The sequence below is a fragment of the Phodopus roborovskii genome, unplaced genomic scaffold (genome assembly GCF_943737965.1).
Source record: "Phodopus roborovskii unplaced genomic scaffold, PHOROB, whole genome shotgun sequence".
NCBI classification, from domain to species: Eukaryota; Metazoa; Chordata; class Mammalia; order Rodentia; family Cricetidae; genus Phodopus; species Phodopus roborovskii.
In genome coordinates, this window is record NW_026126416.1 from 25929686 (window position 1) to 25953030 (window position 23345).

Sequence of the window (23345 nt, forward strand, 5' to 3'; positions counted from 1 at the left end):
TTGAGTCTCACTCAGGGGAAATACTACCACCTTTCCCAAGAGTGAACAAAAATGTGAGTGCTTTTGAAAAACCTCAATTTGCCCATAGGCTTGCCGCACACGATAGAATCGCCACCTTCATAGAATTCAGGATGGATTACATGAAATCTCTGGAGACACTTAAGCAATACCCCAAAAGGCGAGAATTTAAAAATGCCTCTAGGCCCACGTATGATGACACATGCCTTTAATCCCAACACTAGGAAGGCAGAGAGGCAAGCGGATATCTGAGTGCAGGGCTATAACTGTGAGACTATTTCAAAGATAATAATAAAACCGCCCATAGGATGACAGTCTGCAGCCAAACAGAGTCCCACAATGCCACAGGAAAGCTCTCGTTGCTAGGGAGTTTATCATGCTTAATTTTAAAGGTTAGATTAGCAAGACAGGCGTCGGAAAGCTGTATCGAACAGAGCACCGCACGGTACGAGGTCGTGATAGTGAGGAGATGCGCAGTCTGGAGGCTCCGTGGTAAGTCCCCACACTTAGGAATCCAGAGCAGCGATTCTTAGTTCGTTTAGCGAATCCTGTAGCGCGGGGTGGCGGCGCCTGCTGATAACGTCATCTTGCTGAGCTCCCGCTTTGGTTTCCCTGGCAACCGGCGCGGTCCCGCCGGCGGCTGCTAGGCCAATGCTCGCCCGGCGGCCGCGGGACCCGCTGCAGGCGCTCAGGCGCCGCGGGCAGGAGCTTAAGCTGCAGGTAGGTGCATAGGAGGGGACCCCACATCCCAGCCCCTCGCCAGGACCCGAGCGCTCGGCGGCAGCGTTCTAACTCCGACCTCCGCTGTAGACAAAACCTCTAGAAAACCTTGCGAGTCAGCTAACATCTCAGTCCTCAACCCCCTTTTTACCCCTCTCACCCATGTCTAAACTAGCCCGATCCACCCCAGTCCTGCATCACTCTCCTTTGAAAGTCATCGCTTTCTCAAAGTCTAGTGTAACAGGTGTCAACGAATAGTGTTAATACCTGAAATCCGATAAACGAGCCAAGGACTGAAGATTAGTAACTTAAGAAAAGTTAATTTCAAAGGTAATCAGGCACCCACAAAAGAGCTAACTAAGATCGTAAAGATTTTAAGTCATAACACCCAGTCCTGGGGAAGACGCGATGAAACAGGCGATGCGCTGTGTATAACCTACATTTCTGGACAGCAGTTTGACAAGCTATAGCAAACATTGATCCTCCTAGCTGGTTGATTACATTCTCAGGAATCTCCCATATATAATACTTTACAATTGGGACAAAGATGGATATGTAAAAGTGTTCACATTTTTTTTTTTGCTTATATTAGAAAAACTGGATATGAATAAATGATCGATATTAGGGGTGTATAGCTAGCTGTTCCATAGATGGATTATTGTTGTACAGGGCTTCTCAGTTCTTGCCTTGAGGGAAAGGATTTAGTGGCAGGACATAAAGCTTAAACAAGTTTATATAGCAAAACAAAGCATCTGCTCCGAAGAGACTGTAGTGGGCTGCAGGAGCCGGAGAGAAAAGCCTAGGGGACCTCCTGTTGTAGATTTTAAAGAAGTTTTAGTCGATATTGATGACATGCGTGGCATATCCATGGCCTTCTTTCTCTCCCAAATCATGGTTGACGGGGCTATCGTTTTAGGGTATTTCTGATGATGATCCTCTAGAAATGTGCATGTATGGTGGAGGGGAGTGTCAGAATTACAGTGTAGGTAATATAATGAAGTCTGGTTCTTCCTAGGACACAGCACTTTGCTGTGGTACATGTGTGGCAACTAAAATAGTGTTCTGGCCTCCATAGTTCTGTTATAACAGGAACAATCTAACTTCAGCTTCAAGAATGTTTAACCACAAAGGGGCATTCTGACTGTCAGGAGACACAGCTACCAAATGGGGCTGCAGTTTTCCTTAGTGATGTCATTTCCAATTCCTTACCTACCTAGTATTGTCTGATGGAATCTGATAGTGCTGAGGAGATTTTTGCTAAAGCTTTTGGTGTTTGGGGGTAAATATTTGTGATAAGATACCAAGTTAGCCAAAGAATGTAAGGATCTGGAGAGATGGATGGCCCAGTCCAGTGCCTGAGAACACTGGCTACTCTTCAAGAGGCCCCTAGCAGCTCCCAGCACGCACCCGCACGCTGACTCACAGCTGCCTAACGCATGAGGAGCTGATGCCTGATTCAGGCATACACATACATGCAAGCAAAACACTCCTCCACACATAAATTAAATAAATGTAAATAGGAAAAAGAATGTAAAATGGAATACACGCAACTTCAATGCCATTTGTTTTGTATATTATACATAAAATATGTAGAAGGAAACAGGGCAGGGTAATGTGTAAGGCAAAGTGCAAATGGTTGATATATATATATATATATATATATATATATATATATATATTCAAGACACTGCTTTGAAACAATGCATCTTAGAAGCCTAGTGTCACCTCTTTAGAGTAGAAAAGGGGATACAATAATAAGTAGAGGGATATCACATGATCACCTTAACCAAGTTGGTGGTGAAGTTACATGGCATGTTCCCATCCTGAGGAGGTCACCAGCCAAGATGGCTGCAAGCCACATGGTACTCAAAGGTGAGTCCCTTAGGCTCTTTTTCTAAACAAGAGTTTAGAAAAAAACTTTTTTTTTCTAAAATACTACCCTTTTCCTAAACAAAAGTTGAAGCCAGGTTACATACATGGTATGCTACAGCAAATCAAGATTGTCTAAGCATCCTTTTAAAATCACAGTCAATGAACTTAGAATTACTAACATAGGAAGTTAAAATTCACCAAAGGAGAATTGCTGGTTTCTATTCTACAGGAAATGTGGGGTGGATGAGGGACACAGGCAAGAACAGGGGTCAATATCCAGCCTCTTAGAGCAGCCTCTAAGGTCTCGAAATGACCAAGCACGCCTGGAAAGGGTTGTCCCCAGCCATTAGGGTCCCAGGGTTAGAATCCACAGGGCCAGTCAGGCTGTGTCAGGGCGAGACAGTAAGGTGAGAGAGAAGGGGAAAGACAGAGAGTGAAAGAAAAGAGTGCTTGAGAGAAACAGGTAGCCCTGCCTGGCCATGTAAGCCCGGGGCCAGGGACCATACGAGAGCCAGGGAGGCTTGGCCATGGGTGGGCTTGAGTAGCTGGTAGGCTCTGATGTCCTAACCTGGGTTTTGGCACCATTATGTAAGTTATTCAAAGCAGTTGGAAAGATAGGCTTGGATTTCTCAGGTGAGACCATGTTTATTCACAACTGGGGGGGGCATCTTTGTCACCCATGTGTACAGTAGATGACATGGGTCCCTATTGAGGTAGAAATGACTTCCCCAGGCTGAAGGAAAAGCTGGGTAATGTAGTCTTTCAGCAGGAAACTATCAATTACTATTTTCAGGGTTATTTGATCTGGAGACAGATGGGCTCAGGAGCCCTGCTTTTTAAATTATCTATCTATCTATCTATCTATCTATCTATCTATCTATCTATCTATCTATCTGTATGATTTAAATTATATATTTTTTATTTAAATTATATATGTATATATTTGAGATTTTAATTACCCCTCCCCTTTCCTTCCCCCATCCTCCTATGTACCACCATCACCCATCTCCTCTACCCCCATTCTTTCTTTACATCTTTTTCTTTAATCATTGTTGTCTGTGTGTGTGTGTTCCAAAAATATAAATATAGCCTACTCAGTCTGTATAATGTTACTTGCATGAATGTATTTTCATAGCTGACCATTTGGTATTACTCTTCTCTGGAGACAAACTAATTCTCCAAGTCTCAGAATTCCTTAGTTGTCTGTAGTTGAGGCCTCTGAGCTTTATCCCTTTCACATTAGCATTTGTATTGGTGTCCTCTGGTTGTTTGGGTCTTGTTCTGGCAGCCATATTGGTGAGACTTCATCAGTGTAGGAGCCACTGTCTCACAGCAAACTTACTGTTCCTCTGGTTTCTGAAATCTTTCCGTCCCCACTTTCTGAAATGTTCCCTGAGCCTTAGGAGCGGGAGCTGTGCTGTAGATGTATCAGCTGGAACTGGGCTGCACAACTCTGCATTCTGTGGGTTTCTATAATGGTCTTTGGGTTGTAATGACAAGTTCAGGGTGAGGAGCCCTTTAACATGTCTGGAAAGGACATGTTGATAGTGTTGGCTGTTGTTAGTTTTTGCCTGTTCCCACTGGGATACCTGAAGGGAAAACCCAGAATAGATTTCTATCTCAGTGTCCTCAGAACAAGGAATCACCTGTCATTTGGGCCATGCCTCTGATGGCTGGCCCTGCCACTGGGGGTGACTTTTAATTGCACTCTTCTGGGCACCTAACAGCAAGAATGAAGAGGAAGCTAGTGTGATTTTATGTCTCCCCTCCCCGACACTGCCGTTTCCACATACCCTGCAGAAAAGCCAAAGAACAAAGGTAAAGAGGGTGCTTGCAAAGTGCTGTCAGGAGAAAGTCCAGTACAGTCAAGACCGCAAGTCTTACTTGGCAGTAAGGAATAAACCAAGACATATGTGAACTTCCTCAAAAAACATGGGGTACAGGAGATTTACACAGAACTGTGCTAGCCAACCCCCTTTACAGAAATGTCCGTGGGTGGGAAACTCATTTGTGCTGGGAAAGTGAATGGGGAGGTTTATCTCAGGAGAAATGGAGTGAAGATTTATTGGGAAGGAAATAAAGTCACTTTTCAGAGCATCTTACTCTATCTTGATAAGGTTTGATGTGTACCGCGTACACATCTATCTGTTAAGGGGCAGTAAATGTGTGCTTCAGATGTTCCCTCTCCACATGCAAATTTTACATGAAGCAGTGAACTTCAGCTAGTGAGGCCAATAGTATAACATTTGAGGACAGTGTATTGGTGACTTGCAAGGAAAAAGAACTGGCTAGATTAAAACAAACGTGTATAATAAGATGTTAATAGGATCCAGGTAGTGGTATTTGCTATAAAATTCTTCTTTATTGTATGCCCGTGTTCAAAACTGTTCATTATATATTGGGGGGGGGAAGACTAGTAAAATTCTGTTTTCTAAGACTATACAGTAATTAACATGATGTCTGAAATTGTCTCCATTTGTCGTAGGTTGATAGTTTGGTTACTGAAAGCCAACTGACAGGTGCTCTGGAACCGAGTAAAAGGAGAGACATTTACCAAAGGTAAGGTGTGCTGCTCACGCGCTTCAGGGCTGCACTTCTGTGCCGGAGGTGCTGGCTGCTTAGAGACTTAACAGTGAAGCTCACTCCCACCCCAACTCTTACTCTTTTCCTTTCCCCTAATAAAATAATAAGGAGAATAACGTGGAAGTAACAGTGGGTAAACTTCAAAAACATGTTAAAAAATCACTTTCAACGGGTCTCATTTTTAACGGAGAAGGTAAGGATAGCACTGCTAAGCCTCATACTAGATACGATGCAAACTCTTCATTCATCTTCACAATAACACTGTGAGATGCCTTAACACGAATGAGAAAATCAAATTAGACGTTGAAGTAGGAAGACAATACAAATGTTTTAGGGCATGAGTTCTGTGAAGGGAGAGAAGGCATAGCTGCATCTTTGGTGATGAGCCTAGAATTTGCATGAGATTGTAGCACAGATCTGGAAGGACCTGACAGTATGGACTTGACGTCCTCCTCACAGTAGCTGTAGAAACTGCTCAGAGTGAATCTCAGCAGCCTAGGAAGAATTACCCTGAAGAGTCCAGATTTGGTGACCTGATCATAAATCTGTAAAAGCCATTTGTCTTTGCTCGGCATAGTAAGTTCCGCTGTCTTCATGTGACAAACTGCATTTTAGGTGAACAGTGTGCCTTGCCACTCAGAGACTGAATGATTTAATGAAAATAATTGCCTAGTTCTGACAGTACACAACTGACTTCTACTTTATCTTTTAAAAAATTTTAGATGCATCCAGTTAAAACAGGCAGTAGATGAAAGTAAAAATGCTCTTCAAAAATTAAACAAGGTAAGTATGATAATCACAGAGCTCTCATTTTGTACGAATACTATACGTGGGAATGAATTTTAGTTGGGAAGTTCCTGGTTTGCATTAGAGAGGAAGTCTAACCAGTCAGCTCTGAATTGCTGTTCTAGTTTGCTTCTGTTGCTGTGATAAACACTGTGGCCAAAACCAATTTCCAGGAGGAAAGTTATTTAACTCATGGTTTGCAGTCCATCGTCAGGAGAAGCCAGGACAGGAGCTCTAGGCAGGAACTCAGAGGCATAAACAAACAGAGGCCACAGAGGAATGCTGGAGATGGATTTTTCTTTGGACTGCCAGCTTGCAAACAATGACCTGGAGATTTATTATTAACTATGAAACCTTGGCTTATAGCTTAGGCTTGTTCCACTAGCTCTTGTAACTTAAATTAGCCTGCTTTTATTAATCTGTTTTACCATGTGGCTTTTTACCTTTCTTCTATTCTGTACCTGTGACTTGTTCTGCATCTCCAGTGTGCTGAGACTTGTCCCCAGTTACTCTCTGCCTAGAAGTTCCACTCTTCTCCCTGCCTAGCTATTGGTCATTTAGCTTTTATTAAACCAGTCACAGTGACACATCTGTCCAGAGTTTATTCATATATCTCGGAACATTTTCCCCTTTTTGTCTAAGGGAAAAGGAATGGTTTTAACTCTAAAACAGCCAAACTATATGCAATAAGAACAATTATCATTTACATGGTCCAGTTCATTTGTATTTTGTAACTTCAGAGAAAACACGCTATTATCTGCCCTATCTTGATGAGTCCAAAGTTTTACACCTAAACCACTTTTTATCATAACTTGTATCACTATCCTAAAACTATCTTTTTAGATCTCAAAAACATTTTCTTAGACAAACAATTTACACTTTTATGTCTCTCAACCTTATAGCATACACTTTATACCTCTTTTGTGAGTTTCTTTTATGAATCTGGTAACTAGGAAAACTGGAGTCTTCAACTCCATCAAAGACACCAGAAGAATATAATATTACCTTAATAAACAGGAAGTAGGAATCAAATAGCTTCCACAACTACAGAAATGACAGAAACATGTGTCTGCCTGGACAGTCACCCAAGGTTCCACTGTAACACTGGGTCATCCATCTTTAGCCTACAGGCCTAGAATATCTGACAGACTTTTCTGTAAAGCAAGAATTCTGAAGGACTATCCCACCTTGTATTGGCAAAGTTCAATAATCTTTTTCCTTTGTGTCCTGCTTGTGCAGTTTTACCCGAATACTGTCAGCAATCAGGGTAAGAACAGTTTCTTTGCCCAATGGCTAACTTTGACACAATGAAAGCAAACTCCATATGGAGGTTCTTTGATGTCCATCATCTTCTCTGAAGTAAATTGATGCTGCCAGAAACAGACATGTCTCATTGCATGAAGGGCTTTAGATTATTAAAACATCTTAAATGCCATATTCTATAGGTCTCTGAAGTGTTTGAATACTATTAAAAATATTTTTGTTTAACCTTGAAAACATATCTGACATGACTACAAGTTTGATTATTACAGGTGACTAACTACTAACCTATATTTCTTAATTATACATTACATTTTTAAATGAGCTGCATAGGTACAATACCTTAAACAAGAATAGTAGCATATGTACATTGTAACAAAAATAATCTTAAATTTGTATCAATATACAAAAATATCAGAATAGAAACATATATAGAGTATGTTCTAATTTGTAGCAATATAAAAAATACCTTAAACAAGAGTAGAAACATATATAGAGTATGTTCTAACAAAAATAACCTTAAGTTTATAGCAGTATACAAAAATCCATACCAATCTAAAATATTTGAGGTAGTTTTTTGGTTTTTTTTTTTTTTTTTTTTTTAGTTTAAAGTAGATTCAATAATCTACCCTTTTATCCTATCATTTCTATATCCCTCTTTTTCTCTTTTAGAAAGAGATCCTTGAATCCAGCCTCCCTTGTTTAGTTTCCCTCCTTATCATGACCAGTAACAGTTGGCAACCAGTTGCCGTAAATGATAAATATTCATAACCCACCAGATAAACAAAAATCATCCACTACACCTCTTGGGAATGTGGGCAGTTCTCCAGAATAGTTCCTGTTGTTTGTGGGTAATGGCATCTTCAAGGGACCCTGAGAAAATTGGGATAATGGTGAAGTCCTGTGACATCGCGGCTACCTCGGCCAGCAAGGAAACACGACCATGACTCTTCTTCAAGCAGTTTATTCAGGAACCTTGTACACCAGCTTCTGCTTCCCCGAGCCCCAGCAAGCCCTTAAATGTGTGCTCACTGCCCAATCAGCTCATACCACCTGGCGATCCCAGATAGGCCATAGAAGGAGAAAGTGCACCAGATCCATCAAGCACTTCCAAATAAGGCTTGTTTACAGCTAAGCTCAGACTACCTGGCATCCAACCAGGCGCTATCTTGGGGCTGTGGCTTCCCACACTGTGAGAGTTACCTATATTATTTTTTGTTTAGTCTCTGTGTGATGGGAAAGTGTAGAGCTTGACTGGATAGTCTGTGAAACTAGGCCATCTCAGTTAGCAGCTTTGAAGTTGTTCTGGATAAAGCATTTTGAGAAAACTAACAGGCATTCTGAGAGGCTGGATCACCTGGACTACTTCTCTTCATTGGTATCTGGTCCTTCTTTTTTTTTTTTTTTTTTTTCCCGAAAACACATCCACATCAACTTTTAAAAGTAACATATATATCTGCATTAAAACAAGTATGGAATGTGTGGTATATACAAATCAACTAAAGATAATTGTTCTATGTTTGAGCAGGTAAAAGGCATCTGTTAACTTTATAAGTTTGTACTGTGTAACGAAACCTCTATCCATGTCATATGAAAGGATGACATGTAATAGTAAGTTATGAGGACTCTGTAGCCATCAAGATTTGTGACGTCTCATCCAGTCTCAAAGCTGTTCCCACATTGGAGGGTCAGCATATATGTCATCTGTTCTGTAGTCTTTCTTAGCTTTTTTCCTCATGTCCATAGCCAAGATCCTCAGGTCTCCCCTGATCAAATCTGATCTTTTTTAATTTTGAAGAGAACCATAACCTTTTGTTTCCTGTGGAAACAAAGGCATAACCTCTCCTTAAACACAACATATTTTTTTACTTTCATTTTAAAGTTAAGACATTCTTAAAGTTTATAGGTTGGTTTAATTTAGCAGTTTTCATAATCCAATGTCTCTCAGCAGCTATTGATTTTTGTACATTAGCATTTAAAAAATTCAAAAAACAAAGCACCATACAGGTTCCAGACACCCTGTGTATTTCCCATCTTTATGTGGCTTTTATATTACTTTACTTTCTCTTTAAAGACTTTTCTTTACAAATTTAAACTATTTTTCTATGATTGTCTATACCCATTTTCTATTTTTTCTTTTTCTCTTTTTTTTATTTTCTTACTACCAAAACCTGTTTCATACTGACTGTACAAGATCTGGAATACATAACAAGGAAACAAGGAAACCCAAAAATGTTTGAGTTGTATGATTTTATTTTTTATTTGGTTTGAATTCCAAATCAATCAACACCTCTTATTCTCTAAGGCAATTATAATCTTGTCTTATAGCATTTATTGGAGTTTAGTTGTTACTTATTTGATTGTTGAGGTTGTTTGGTTTTTGAGATATGTTCTTACTGTATAGTTCTGACTGTTCTGGAACTCATTATGTAGACTAGAGTGGCCTCAAATTCAGAGGTCCACCTGCCTCTGTCTCCTGAGTGGGATTAAAGAAGTGCACCATCACTTCTGGCTTCTTTTATTTATTTTAAAATTTTTATGTGTATGAATGTGTGCCCACCTGGTTGTATGTGACACCTGTGTCTGCAGTGCCCTCAGGGACCAGAAGAGGTCATTGCATGCCTTGAAACTGGAATCATAGGCAGTTGTGAGCTGTCACATGGATACTGAGAATCAAACCTGTTTCTTCTGGTAGAGCAGTAAGCACTCTTAATCACTGAGCCATCTCTCTAGCCCTGTTGCTGTCCTTTTAAAGAAAATATATTTAGGGGACCTTGAGTTGGCTTTCCAATGAAACAGGTCCCTATTCTCTTACAGGCCGATGAATCTGCACCTGTGGGGAACTATGAGAAGAGAAAGGAGGAGGAGTACGGTCTTCTGGAGAAGCTGACCTGCCAGCTGCAGGAGCTTGCTGTGGGCGTCAGCACGAAGGACACACTCAAGTATGCTCCCTTTTTCCTTCAGTCCTGTGCCGCCGTTTTTTATTTTTGGTTAGGAATAGAGACATATAGCAGTGGGAACAAAAACAGTACAGGCAATTAACAGGTACGTCTTGTGGATTTTAGAATATGTTAGCTTCTGTGAGTGATGCACAGAGGCATGATCGTCTCTGCCCTCGGTGTTATAATTTTAAAAAGTGGCATGAGAGAAGAAGATGCCATGTGACAGAGCTCACATGGAGGATTTTTATTAGGGGGAAAGGAATGGGAACAGCAGAGAGAAGAGGGGAAGAGAATGGCCTCTGGAGACAGGAGCAGCAGAAGAGAGAGAGGCAGGGAAGCAGAGAGAAAGAGAAAGATGGGAGGTGGGCAGGGCCCTGTAAAAAAAGGAATGTAGTGAGTGTGCACAGGTGGTGCTCTTAGTGTCTGCAGCTGAGGGTGTATCCCTGTCAGAACCCCAAGTACAGGGCAGTACAGGTGCCTGAATACTAACACTCGGACTGTATTCTAACTGGGGCAATAGACTAGAGATCTAAGAAGCTAAGTCAATCTGTGCTACAAAATACACATGTTACCTTTAACACGAGTCTTGATGTGAACAAGGGAAGTGAATTAGGTTGTCTACTTACATCATTACCGCTTTCAGAGAACTTAAAGGTTGTTGAAACATTGAAAACAGAAATATGCAGTTTGTTTTTGCTGAAAAGAACATTAATAATAGTTTTTACAAAGTATAGAACAAAAGCCCTGTAGGTATAAACAAACCCAGTTGTGGAGAGAAAACAAAACAAACAAAGAAAAAAAACATTTGTTGAGGCTCTTCAAATGTTATTCCTCAACTGTTAGATACATGGTCTTGCTTTGTATTCCAGAGTGGTCTTGAATTTGTAGTCTTCCTTTCTTCATTGCCTCAGAGCTGGGATCATGGGCATATGCCACCATGCCCAGCTTGTCCTCCAGCCTTTTACACTGACCACTAGGTAGAATGATGGATATGCTTGCAAACTTCCTGGGATTTTTCTGATTTCTAGTATTGGGAATGACAGAGTAGCCAGTGTTGTGTTTATGTTCCCATTAGAAACAACTGTTCAGGCTGGGTAGTGGTGGTGCACGCCTTTAATCCCAGCACTATTTTAGATGTTTTTTGAAGATACTTGATCATGTAAAATAAAGCAAAAGATGGTTTGGGGGACTTACAGTGTATAGTTGTTCCTAATGCTGTGAACGCATGACCAAAAGCATCTTGAGAAGGAAAGGGTTCATTTGCCTTACACATCCTGAGTTACAGTCCATCAAAGGAAGTCAGGCAGGAACTCTGATCAGGTGGGAACCTGGAGACAGGAGCTGTTTGCAGAGGCCGTGGAGGGGAGCTGCTTACTGGCTTGCTTGTTATGACTTGCTCAGTCTGCTTCCTTATGGAACCCAGGACCACCACCCCGGGGATGGCACCACCCACAATGGACTGGCCCCCCCAGCAATCACTAATTAAAGAAATACCTTATAGCTAGGTCTTATGGAGACAGTTTCTCAATTGAGGGTTCCTCCTCCCAGATGACTCTAGCTTGTTTCAAGTTGACATAAAATTTTATCAAGAAAAAAAAATTTAGCATCATGATAATCAAGTCTTATTATTTGCAGTAATTATAGTCTATAAAGTTGCTGTGGTCACTGAATTAGAGATTACTTAAACTATTATATCTATGGGATTTACAGGTTTAGATTTCTGTAAGCCTCTGGTCACAGTTTTCAACAACAGGGTAACACACAGTATTGTTTACATGTGTTTCTGTCTAAAGACATAGCACACACACATACATACACACACACACACACACACACACACACACACTGATTCATTAACATGAATCCATATTCAAGAGAACTATAATTTACACACAAAAAGTCTTAACTTGGCCTGTACTTTCTCTGTAAGGCAAACGCAGCTTCCTCATACTTAGAAGCTCTTTGTAGCAGTCCAGTAACCCATTTTGGAGGCATTTAAACAGCAAACACATCAGCATCACAAAAATGAAGAAGACAGGATGCTCACTGAAGGAAAGCTAAAGGAAAAGATGATGTTGCTGAGGTCAGCCTGATGTGCACTGATAACTCATAGTGTCTGCTGCCTTGGGAATGTCCACAACTGGCCACATTAGCACTGCATGTGGTAGTTCTATCTTAGCACACGAACAAATTCACAAATAATGGGAACTAAAGCTAGTGAGGATGGACCATGTGTCCTGTGAGCACAGCAGCAGAACAGAGGAGCTGAGTGTAATTCTATTAGCTTCAGATTCTTTTATTTTTGCTTATAATGAAACCTTAATTATGTAAGACTATAATTTAGATTATACTATAATACATACACTACAAAAACAATATAAACAAAAAGATGGAATGCTAAAAATTATTCAATAAACAAAAATTTTAAAAAGAAAGAGAAACAAAAAAAGTACCACATGAGGCAAAAGTAAACTAAAGGGTAGCATGCTTTTGGTGTAGCCACTTAGACAGTTATATTAAACGTTAGTAGACCGGTATTTCACTTAAAAGAAAGGCTGGCTTTCGGTTTGAGTTTCTTTGTTTTGCATTGCTTTTTCTTTTGTAGATCTAAATATGTGTACTGCTTATAAGAGTTATGCATTAGTTACAAATTAGAGAACTTCAAAAGTAAAAGACTGGAAAAATACATTACATGTAAATACTAGCAAAAGCTAAGAAGGCAGTTACCTTAACCCGGCAAAGTAGACATTTAGGCCAGAAGTGTTTACTATATAAGGAAGGACATTTTGTATTTATAAAAAAGTAAGTTCAGTAGAGAAAAAAACAATCCTAATAACATAGGCTCGAGTTGCCAGAGTTGCCAGAACTATAAGTCAGCAAATTAGCCCATGGTTCCCAGCAAACTTGGGGGATAGCATCAGTGTAGACAGTGTCGACCTCTGTGCCCGAGGAAACAACGTCCTGCTTTTCAAGAGCTGCGGACATCCCACCGCAGCTGGACTGGGTTCAGGTCCTGAGACCAGGAAGGGACATTGGTGCAAAGGAGAACTGTCCAACTCCTGCATGAGTTTGACACAAGTGGCCAGCCCTGAATAGCTCACGCTGTCTCTATTTATACTTCAGACACAAACATGTTCTCCCTACCCTCCAGCATTAACCTCCAGTAAAAAAAAACAAAATATTTTCCCCAACTTTTACAGAAAAACAACTTTTAAACCAAAAATAACACTCAGCATTTTGTTAGGTTGACTAAATATAAAACCTGGCACATCCCATCTTTACAAAGCTAAATGGTGATAGAAGTAAGCATACATTCTCAATAATAACATTGTTCAAAAGTTAGCAAAGCATATTTACAGACACAGAGTGATTTGCCATAAGCTGATTCCATACAGTTAGCTTATCTTTCTCCAGCTGTTCCCTTGTCCTACAAAAGGTTCCTGCACACCTAAGTCTCCATAAAGGGCAAAATTTGATAAGGCACTTTTTCCATCTTAATTTTTTCTCAGAATTAGATGTAATTAAAGTCCCCTGTGTTGCTTCCTTATATGTGTCCATTATCCTTTGTTGCCTTCGATCTTGCTCGCACTGAATCAGAAAAGCTCTCAGGGTCTGGGGTGGCAGCTGGTATATATAGATAAGAAACCTGGGAAGCCTCAGTTTCCAAAGAATTTTAGGGGAAAACATTAGAGAAATAAATGTTCCAGGGCATGATCACATCTGTCCCATGTGTAACTGACAAAAGGAAACTAAAGCAATGCCAAGAGAATCTTCATATTGTGATAGAGAAGAGGGGATGCAGGTGCCAGCAGTACTCAGTGCTGTCTCCAGGTCCCCTGACCCTTGCCAAGTGAGAGGCCGTCTCCACCTGTCTTGCCTTATGGAGACCTATTGGACAAGCATTCATATGCTGATCTGAAACTAGGTGACATAGCTCCCAGCAAAGTGCAGTGCATCAATTGTTAATGCAATGAACCGTGGGAGCCACAAAACACTTGTCACTGTGCTTCAAAGAACTGAGTCTGTGTCATGTATGCTGTTTGAAATTTTGGAATCACATTAAAATTCAATGACAAACAAGGAGAAATCATCAATGTTTGCAAATTAAATCAAACACTTCAGTGTAACTCATGAGTCAAGGTAAATAAGCAGTGACAATTAGAAAATATTGTGAATAAAAAAGGATATGACTTGTGAGTTACAGCCAAAGTAGTGCTTAGGGGGAAATGGGTAGCTTTGAATGAGTAGTTTGGAAAGAAGATTGAAAATCAATTATTAGGGGGCTGGCTCCCTAATAATTTACTGAGATGGCTCAACAGTAAAGAACACTGGCTGCTCTTCCAGAGGTCCTGAGTTCAATTCCCAGCAACCACATGGTGGCTCACAATCATCTATAGCAGGATCTGATACCCTCTTCTGGCATAAAGGTATACATTCAGATAGAACACTCATATATGTAAAATAAATAAATCTTTAAAAAAATCAATTATTAGGGCTTCTAACTTAAGAAGCCAAAGAAGAAGGGAAGGAGCCACGTAACCCATGAAAGGAAACAAAGCAGTGAAAATGAGAACAGATAAGCAATGGTCAGATCAACAAAGACAGAAAGAAGTCTTGGGTTCTTTTTTGTTTTATTTTGAGAAAAAATTACAGCTCTTTCTGAGCATGGTAGCACATGTCTATAACTCCACACTTGGCAGACTGAGGTTAGAGTAGCCAAGGACTGGGGTTTTAGTTAATTCGTGTGTGTGTGTGTGTGTGTGTGTGTGTGTGTGTGTGTGTGTGTGTGTGTATATTATCCTTTGATTTGATTCCCAGCACTACAAACATACAAGACCAACTAATCTAATCCAAGATTATTCAAGGAAGAATGGGTAGAGGCAGAATTTAAAACCAGTGCCCATGCTGTGAGCACTGCGTAAAGATGCCTGAGCAGTGTGTGCAGGGATGACTCCAGGGTTTGAATACAGTCTCGTGTCTCAGTTTCTCTATCGCCCTCAGTCCCCCCAGGCCCCTGAGCTCAGCTTGATGGTAGAAAGAGTCATATGCACTCTTCTACTACTTCTTTTCCCTTCCAGCTCCAAATAGGAGCAGCTTTTGTCCATGCAAGCTTTCTTCTTCATCACTCTGTGTCTGAATGTGATTTTAGGTATCCTATTGATAGAATTGTTTTTCATAGAAATGAGGCCCGCAGTGTCAAAGAGGAGGAAGATGACTTGATTGAAGAAGAAGAAGAAGAAGAAGAAGAAGAAGAAGAAGAAGAAGCAGAAGCAGCAGCAGCAACTGAAGAAACTGGTGAAGAGGAGGAAGAGTCAGAAGGAGATGAGGAAGAAAAGCAGGAACAAGCCTCCCCCAAACAGGCAGAAATTGTCAAGTACTTTGCTCTTGGGGACTTTGCTGCTCAGCAGGCTGGGGACCTGACGTTTAAGGTAGGTGGTTAGTCTGCTGTTTAGCCAGGGTAAGTGCATTCCTAACAGTAAGAAAATTCCAGAGAGCTGCCTGTGTATTTGTGTCACACAGTCTTGAGCTGTCTGTGGGCTTGTGTCGCAGTCCTGAGAGTAAATCTTTCTTTAGAAAAGTAACCGTAGCACTAATAGGAGGTTATCGTATTCAAATTTCCCCTTCTAAAGTTTTTTTCAAAGTAGCCACAGTTTGATAACAGCTAATTAAGAGTACATTTTTAAATTGTGTATGCATGAAATCACTCAACTCAGGCAGAACCTGTAGCTTGAATCAATAGGCATGCTTCATGTTGTCAGAGGCAATTCTTCAGGAGCCCTTACTCCCAGCACCGGGAAGCAGAGGCAGGCAGATCTCTGTAAATTCAAAACCAGCCTGGTCTACACAAGTGAGACCTTGTCTCAAAAGCAAAATAATGCCACCCCCTCAAAAAGGCCTTTCTTCAAGTCCTGCATGCTTGGTCTATGCATACATTAAGTAGCAGGTGGGTGGAAAAATTAATTCGGGGGTTGCTTGGTCAGTGCTAAAGAGCAAGTCATGGGCTTTATGTGTGCTCGGCAAGCACTTTCCCACTAAGCCAGCCTGGCCTTAGACTGTGGACCGTTATTTGTTTTTCAAGATGCTTTCTCTGTTTAACAGTCCTGGGTATCCTAGAACATGCTTTGTAGACAAGGCTGGTTTCAAACTCACAGAGGTCCACCTGCCTCTGCCTCACGAGTGCTGGGATTAAAGGCGTGCACTACCAAACCTGGCTGGTGTATTATATTTTTATGTATGGATAAATGTCATTAAAAATGTGAATTGGGATATTTTAGACAAATACTATTTTCGTCTGAACATATGGTTTAATTTTAATTTCACAGAGCTGATTTTCATCTATGATTCACATGCTGCTTCTGGAAGATGCTTTCCAAAGAGTTTCACAAATTCAGTGTTTCTTATCTAATAATCACGGTGTTGGCATAAGCATGATGCCTTAAAAACGATGGTGAGGGGCTGGAGAGATGGCTCAGCAATTAAGAGCACTTGCTCCTCTTACGGAAGACACAGATTTGATTTCCAGCTTCCACAAATGGCTCACAACCCCCTGTAACTCCAGTTCCAGAAGATGCAAAGCACTTTCTCACTTCCATGGGCACCAGGCATGCATGTGGTACACACACACTAATGAGGAGGTGCTTCTCATTTGAATATAAGCTGTGTGTGTGTGTGTGTGTGTGTGTGTGTGTGTGTGTGTGTGTGTGCGCGTGCACGCATGCATGCCTGCTAACTAGTCAAATGAAGCAGTTCATTTATATACTCACATAAGAGTCAGTAATAGAGTATTATGAACTTTATTTTTAAGTGGGCCTAAATAATTAATGAAGCTTATTTTACTTTTGTAGAAACACATTTAAAGCATTTGTAATGAAATATTGTGAAATTTGTTCATGGTTATTGACGTCTTATTTTCTACTTTGCTTTTATTTAAGAAAGGGGATATTCTCCATATAATTGAAAAAAAGCCTGATGGTTGGTGGCTGGCTAAGGACGCTGAAGGAAATGAGGGTCTCATTCCCAGAACCTACTTGGAGGTTAGTCCTGGTTTTATGCCTCTCCTGCTACAGAGTGTTCCATTGGATGGTAATGTGGTGTGGGGCTGTACTTCTGAATTGTCAGCAAGCGAATGGTTTGGGGTAGAGAATTGGCTTTAATTTTGAAGAGATGACAAGTGAGGGAAGTGTTGTGCGTTAACCACCCGCCTTCTGGGACATGCGCATGAGCTCTGGAACACTCCCATCACGAAGATGCTGTGGGGTTTAGTGCTGTTTTCAGGTACCGTCCACCTCAAGTTTTGAGACAGGGTCTCTTACTGGGTTGCTAAGTAGGCCACCAAGTCCAGGGCATCTGCCTGTCTGAGCCTCCCCAGTGCCTAGTAGTCATTATTGCAGTCCAAATTTCTTTCAGCACTAAGATGGAGAGTTGGAGAACAAGCAGCTGCCGTGGTGTTAATCCACACAGCCATCTTTGGATTTTATGTATTTCACCAATTTGCCATCCCCTGAGAGTATATTCTTGTATGTTTGACAGTGCTGGCTGTGGTCATCAAAACCAATTTCGTGACCAAAAATGACACTGGTTGTCTTTCATGAGGTCACCCTTATCCTATGTACAGAGGCAAGGCCTCTCACTGACCCCAGGGCTCACCAAATCTAGCTGTATAGCCAGCCAGCTTGCTCTGGTGAACCCATATACCTGTGGCTGTTATGTGGGCTCCAGGAAGAAAAAACAAAAAACAAAAACCAAGCTCATGATTGTTTTGTTTGCATTTATTATACTCTTTGTTTCTTATATCATTCCTTATTGAATGTGAAGGCTGTTATAATATTATTAATGAGGATATTAACCTTCAGATGTTCGTGTTTGGTTTTTTGTTGACTTTCAGCTGTGTGTATTTTTGTTAGGTAAATCTGTCAGTGGTTTCACTTATGATTTTTGGTTTTATATTTGATATTATTTCTGAAAAGGACTTTTTTTTTTTTTTTTTTTTTTTTTTTTTTTTTGAGACAGGGTTTCTCTATGTAGCTTTGGAACATGTGCTGGACCAGGCTGGCCTAGAACTCACAGAGATCCGCCTGCCGAGTGCTGGGATTAAAGGTGTGCACCACCACCGCCTGACTGAAAAGGGCTTTCTTATTCCAAGATTATCTTCTTCCGGCATTCACTTTTACTGATTCTTTTTCCATTTTTTAATTTAAATTCCATCTAACATAAACAGATATGCAATTTATTTTGATTAAACTTGCCTTTTTTAAAATTTTACTTTTTTTACTCTTGGACAGGATCTTGCTGTGGAGCCCAGGCTAGCCTAGAACTCATGATCCTCCTGACTCAGGTTCCCAAGTTTTGGAATTACCATGGCTGTCATTTTTTTTAAAATAGTGAAATTAGCAAGCATGTGTTACAATATTTCCCCATCACATACAAATATTTTGATTTATGCCAAATCTTTTAAAATTCTGGTATTTTGTTGGCTGATTTTGTATTGACTGAAAATCACTTTGTATGTCCACGATTTTCTAGCCCTATAATAAAAAAGACAAGCAAGAATCGAATGAAGAAGGCAGCAAGGAGGGCAGTGACGAGGATGTGGAGGTGGTGGATGAAACTGCAAACGGAGCTGAAGTAAAGCAGAGGTACGAAATGGGAGGGAGGGGTCAGGGTAGCTGTGTGTGTGCGCGTGCATGCGTACATGTGTGCATGCGCACGTACGTGTAGGCAGAGGGGAACCTTGCATGCTGTTCCTTAGGAGCCATGCACCTTACTTTTTGATACTGGGTCTCTCTGGGACCTGGGGCTTGCTAATTAGGTGAGGCTGAGTGGAGAGTGAGCCCCAGACACCTTCCTGTCTCCACCTCCTCAGCACTGAGATTACAAGGCATATGCGTGGCTTTCTGTCAGCTCTAGGGGCTTGAACGCAGGTCTTCACACTTGCATAGCAAGCATTTTACCAAGTAAACCATCTTCAGTTCCAGAAACTTTTGTCTTTATTTTTACTATCATAAATAATTCAACACTTTCTTAAAATGGAGGCATGTGTTGATACTTTAATCGGAGAAAATGATTGTTTAGTTTTCAGAACTGATTGATTACACACTTTTTTCTTTGACTGTCCAGTCTGAATAGATATAACTGGTCCCTCGCTGACCTTGCTTCTTTGTCTCCCTAGAACGGATTCCCACTGGAGTGCTGTCCGAAAAGCTATCTCAGAGGTTGGTGTTTCCTGGCTGGTGCTTTGTGTCTACTAATATTGATGTGATTGACTAGTAAGACACATTGGGTTTGTTATTCAGTAGTTCAGACTGAATTCAGAGCAGAATAGAGACTAGAGGACAGCAGAGGTCTTAGCAGGTACAAGATGTACAGAAGGTAACGCATATCTTCTGCCTTAGTGGTCCGTAATCCAAAGAACATGTCCTTCCTATGCGAAGTAGGGACTCTCTTCTCTGATACAATTTGAGAGTTTGGGATTATCCTGAGTTTCCACATAAATCTTCTATCAATTTGGGAAAATTGACATTAAAGCCCAGCTATTTGAAAAACATACAAAAAGATACATCAGAGTAAGAAATTACCCATAATTCTATCACCCAGAAATTATATAACACAGTGAAAATCCTTCCTCTCAATCTATTAACCATCCCCATTAGCAGCGTGGTGAGTTCCTTCCTGACTCCTTTCTCTCTTCCTTAGTTACAAGGCCATGCTTGTATGAGTGGGATGTCCACACACACACAGCATCCACTGACTCTAAAGTGTGTGAGCATTTGTTCAGTGGCATGTGCTGTGGAACTTGATGGGAGTGGGGCCATTTTGGTGCAGGATGCACTTGAAGCAACTGGCGTGGAACCCAGAGCTCTGTAAGCTAGTCACCATGAGGGTCAAAGTCATTACGGAGGCCCGGGTTCATGATGAATGCCACCCTCTAGGAATTGGGTGTTACACTGTAACATTTCTTACCTCAAAGTCTATATTTTGTATTTTCCTCTTTTGAGTTATGGTTGCAATGGTGTTGAAGTATTACAGAGACAAGGAGAGGAATGGAAACAAGTCTATTTCATTCTCCTGTCTTCAACAGATAAACACTATTGATGTGCTAGCCACAATGGGAGCTATTCCTGCAGGGTTCCGACCTTCCATGCTCTCCCAGCTGCTGGATGAAGGTAACACAGGGCTTTCAGCCTCAGTACTCTTTTAGTTAAGCAGTCAAAGCTGAAGTTTTTCTCTCATTGACAAAACAAGTTAAAGATACTACATCTACCCCCACCCGTGTGTGTGTGTGTGTGTGTGTGTGTGTGTGTGTGTGTGTGTGTGTGTGTGTGTGTTCCTGTGTTCCTCATGCTGAGGCCAGAGGTGAACACAATGTGTCTTCCTCAACGGTTCCCTACTGTATTTTTTGAGGCAAGGCCTCCACTCAGTTTGCCTAGACTTGCTAGCCAGCAAACCCCAGGGATTCCCCCTCTTCTGCTTTCCAGCACAAGGACCATGGGTACATACCACTGCACTCCACCTGGCTCTTGCCTGGGCTCTGAGAGATAGAACTGATGTCCTTATGCTCACATTGGCAATTGCTTTACTGACTGAGCCATCTCCCCAGCCCTGCATCTCACCTCCTTGAGTAGTCATCTTTTCCTTGTACTCCCGTGGCATTTGGGAATGCCACGCTGTGTGTGATGCTCTGGGTTCCAGCTCCTTTCCTTGTTTCACAAACACAGTTTCTGCTGTGTGGTCTGAAAGAAAATGTCCCCTGAAGGGAATGGCACTATTAGGAGGTGTGGCTTTGTTGGAGGAAGTGTGTCACTGTGGAGATGGGCTCAAGCCATGCTGGGTGAGACAAACCACTTCCTGTTGCCTGCTGGTCAAGATGCAGGATGGCCAACGCCCTCTCCAGCACTGTGACTCCCTGTGTGCTGCCTTGCTTCCCACCATGATGATAATGGACTAAATCTCTGAAAATGTAAGCCAGGCCCAAGTAAATGTTTTCCTTTGTAAGAGTTGCCATGGTCTATTGCACTTCACAGCAATAGAAACCCTAACTAAAACAGGTGCCCTTTCCTTTACCTTTAGCCAAACTTTTCCAGTCTTTCCCCTATTGGAACATGCCCAATCAGTATTAGCAAGACACCTAATCCTGAGTCCTTAAGGACCAACCCCAATCCCATCCCATTAAGCACTTCTTTATAGCAAGACTTCTCGGGAGTGTTCTCTCCACCTGGTGTTTCTGTTCCCTTGTTCATTTTGGGCTTTCCTGGTGCTTGAGAGCATCTGTCTGTAGGCTGTTGTAAAGAAGAACCATGGTGACAGGTGTCTCCTGTGTATCTGAGCTGTTCAGTTATCCTTGGAAGGACTCTGTGAGGTCACCTCTGATGGAGTGGCTCTTTCCCGTGTTCTTCCCGTCCTTCCCCAGGATGCCTGCCATGGTTGTATTGGTTTCCTGTGCACCCTTGAAACTACTCAGCACCCTTAAACCTCAGGCTTTGTTTGTCAGCCCCACCCCCAGTCAGCGGTAAGCTAATGAGGATGGGACATGTCTCTCAGGTTCACTATTCTGTTTCTGGCTTCTAATATAGCACTTGGCACAAAGCAGGGGCTCCAGAACTATTTCTTGAGTGAGTGGTGATATCTGTAATTAGCAGCCCAGGTGTGGACCTATGATCCCAGCATGTGGGAGAAAGAAGTAAGAGAACCAGAAGTTCAAAGTCACCCTTGGTGGCATAGAGAGTTAGAGACCAGCCTGGTATTTATAGGAGACATTGTCTCAAAAATTAATTTTAAAATGAAACTAATTATGTAATGTTGTCCCCAAATCTCTAAAACATGATTAAAGATTTCTTCCTCTTTACACAAGTATTTGAATGAATCATCATTATCATGAGGCATACTTTTTGTCTAAAAATCTTTACAACTCCCTTAGAGCTGTCTTGAGGTGATCTTTATATATTTATAACTTCAAGTTTGTGTCTTATTTTAATATACAAACATATATTGTTACATCTGCCTTAGAAATTGAGTACATGACTTCTCGGAAATTTTTTGCTAAGTTTGTCTTGTAACAGTACGGATTTGGGGTTTTGGCTTTCATTTCTCTGTTTTGAGAAACTAAAGGGGGTGTTGTTTTATCAGGGAACCAGTTTCGAGCAAGCTACTTCTTACAGCCGGAACTCACGACATCACAGCTGGCCTTCAGAGATCTACTGTGGGACGCTAAGGCAGGCACGGTAGGTGTGCTTACTGTTGATCAAATGAGGGGGCCCAGGGTCTGTCCTGTAGCACGCATGTAAAATGGAAATTGACAAGTACATCACAGAGAACACACTCTGTACTTCTGAAAGGTACTTTGTAATTTGAACTTTGTAGCTCAACTTCACCTTCTTCACTTTTCTATTGTTCTCTCATTACAAAAGAATTAATTCTAAGTTTGTATCATTGTTTTAAATAACTAAATTTATTTATTTATTTATTTATTTATTTTACAGCCCTGTTAAGTTTCCACTCCCTCCTCTCCTCCCCCTCCTCCCCCACGCCTCCCCCTCTGTACCCACCCACTATCCACCCCTCCTCCATTCTGTTTAGGAAAGGATAGGTCTCCCGTGGGCATCAACAAAGCGTGTCATATCAAGTTGCAATAGGACTAAGCACCTCCCCGTGTATTAAGACTGAGCAAGGCAACCCAGTATGAGGAGTAGGGCCTCAAAAGCCAGTCAAAGAGTCAGAGATGGCTCCTGTTCCCACTGTTAGGAGTCTCACAAAAGGACCAAGCTACACAACTGTAACATGTATGCAGAGTGCCAGGACAGCCCCGTGTAGGCTCCCTGGCTGTCGGTTCAGACTGTAATCCCCTATGAGCCCAGGTTACTTGATTCCGTCAGTTTTCTTGTGGTGCCTTTGACCCCTCTGGCTCCTGCAGTCTTTTCTCCCTGATCTTCTGCAGGATCCCTGAACTCCTCCTAATGTTTGGCTGTGGGTCTGCATCTGTTTCCATAAGTTGCTGGATGGTATCTTTCTGATGGCAGTTGGGCCAGGCATTGGTCTGGTCACAGGAGATGGCTACTTATCTGTTATTGCTAGGAGTTTAAGCTGGGGTCCTCTCCATAGACTACTGGAAGATTCCCCAGAGCCAGGCTTCCACTAGACCCCAGCATGTGCCCCCCAGCAGTCCCCCTC

The 23345-nt window shown here is 41.6% G+C and overlaps 1 protein-coding gene across 1 annotated transcript in view; it reads left to right on the plus strand.

Moving 5' to 3' along the window:
• Positions 1–590: 590 nt before the first annotated feature.
• Nphp1 (nephrocystin 1) overlaps positions 591–23345 on the plus strand; it is a 47528-nt gene continuing 24773 nt past the window's right edge. The window contains exons 1-10 of the mRNA XM_051183446.1: positions 591–738; positions 5096–5169; positions 5916–5976; positions 10057–10181; positions 15361–15610; positions 17114–17215; positions 18705–18817; positions 19351–19393; positions 20260–20344; positions 22305–22399. Of these exons, the coding sequence (XP_051039403.1) occupies positions 670–738; positions 5096–5169; positions 5916–5976; positions 10057–10181; positions 15361–15610; positions 17114–17215; positions 18705–18817; positions 19351–19393; positions 20260–20344; positions 22305–22399 (1017 nt within the window). The 5' untranslated portion in view covers positions 591–669. The remainder of the gene's footprint in view (positions 739–5095; positions 5170–5915; positions 5977–10056; positions 10182–15360; positions 15611–17113; positions 17216–18704; positions 18818–19350; positions 19394–20259; positions 20345–22304; positions 22400–23345) is intronic.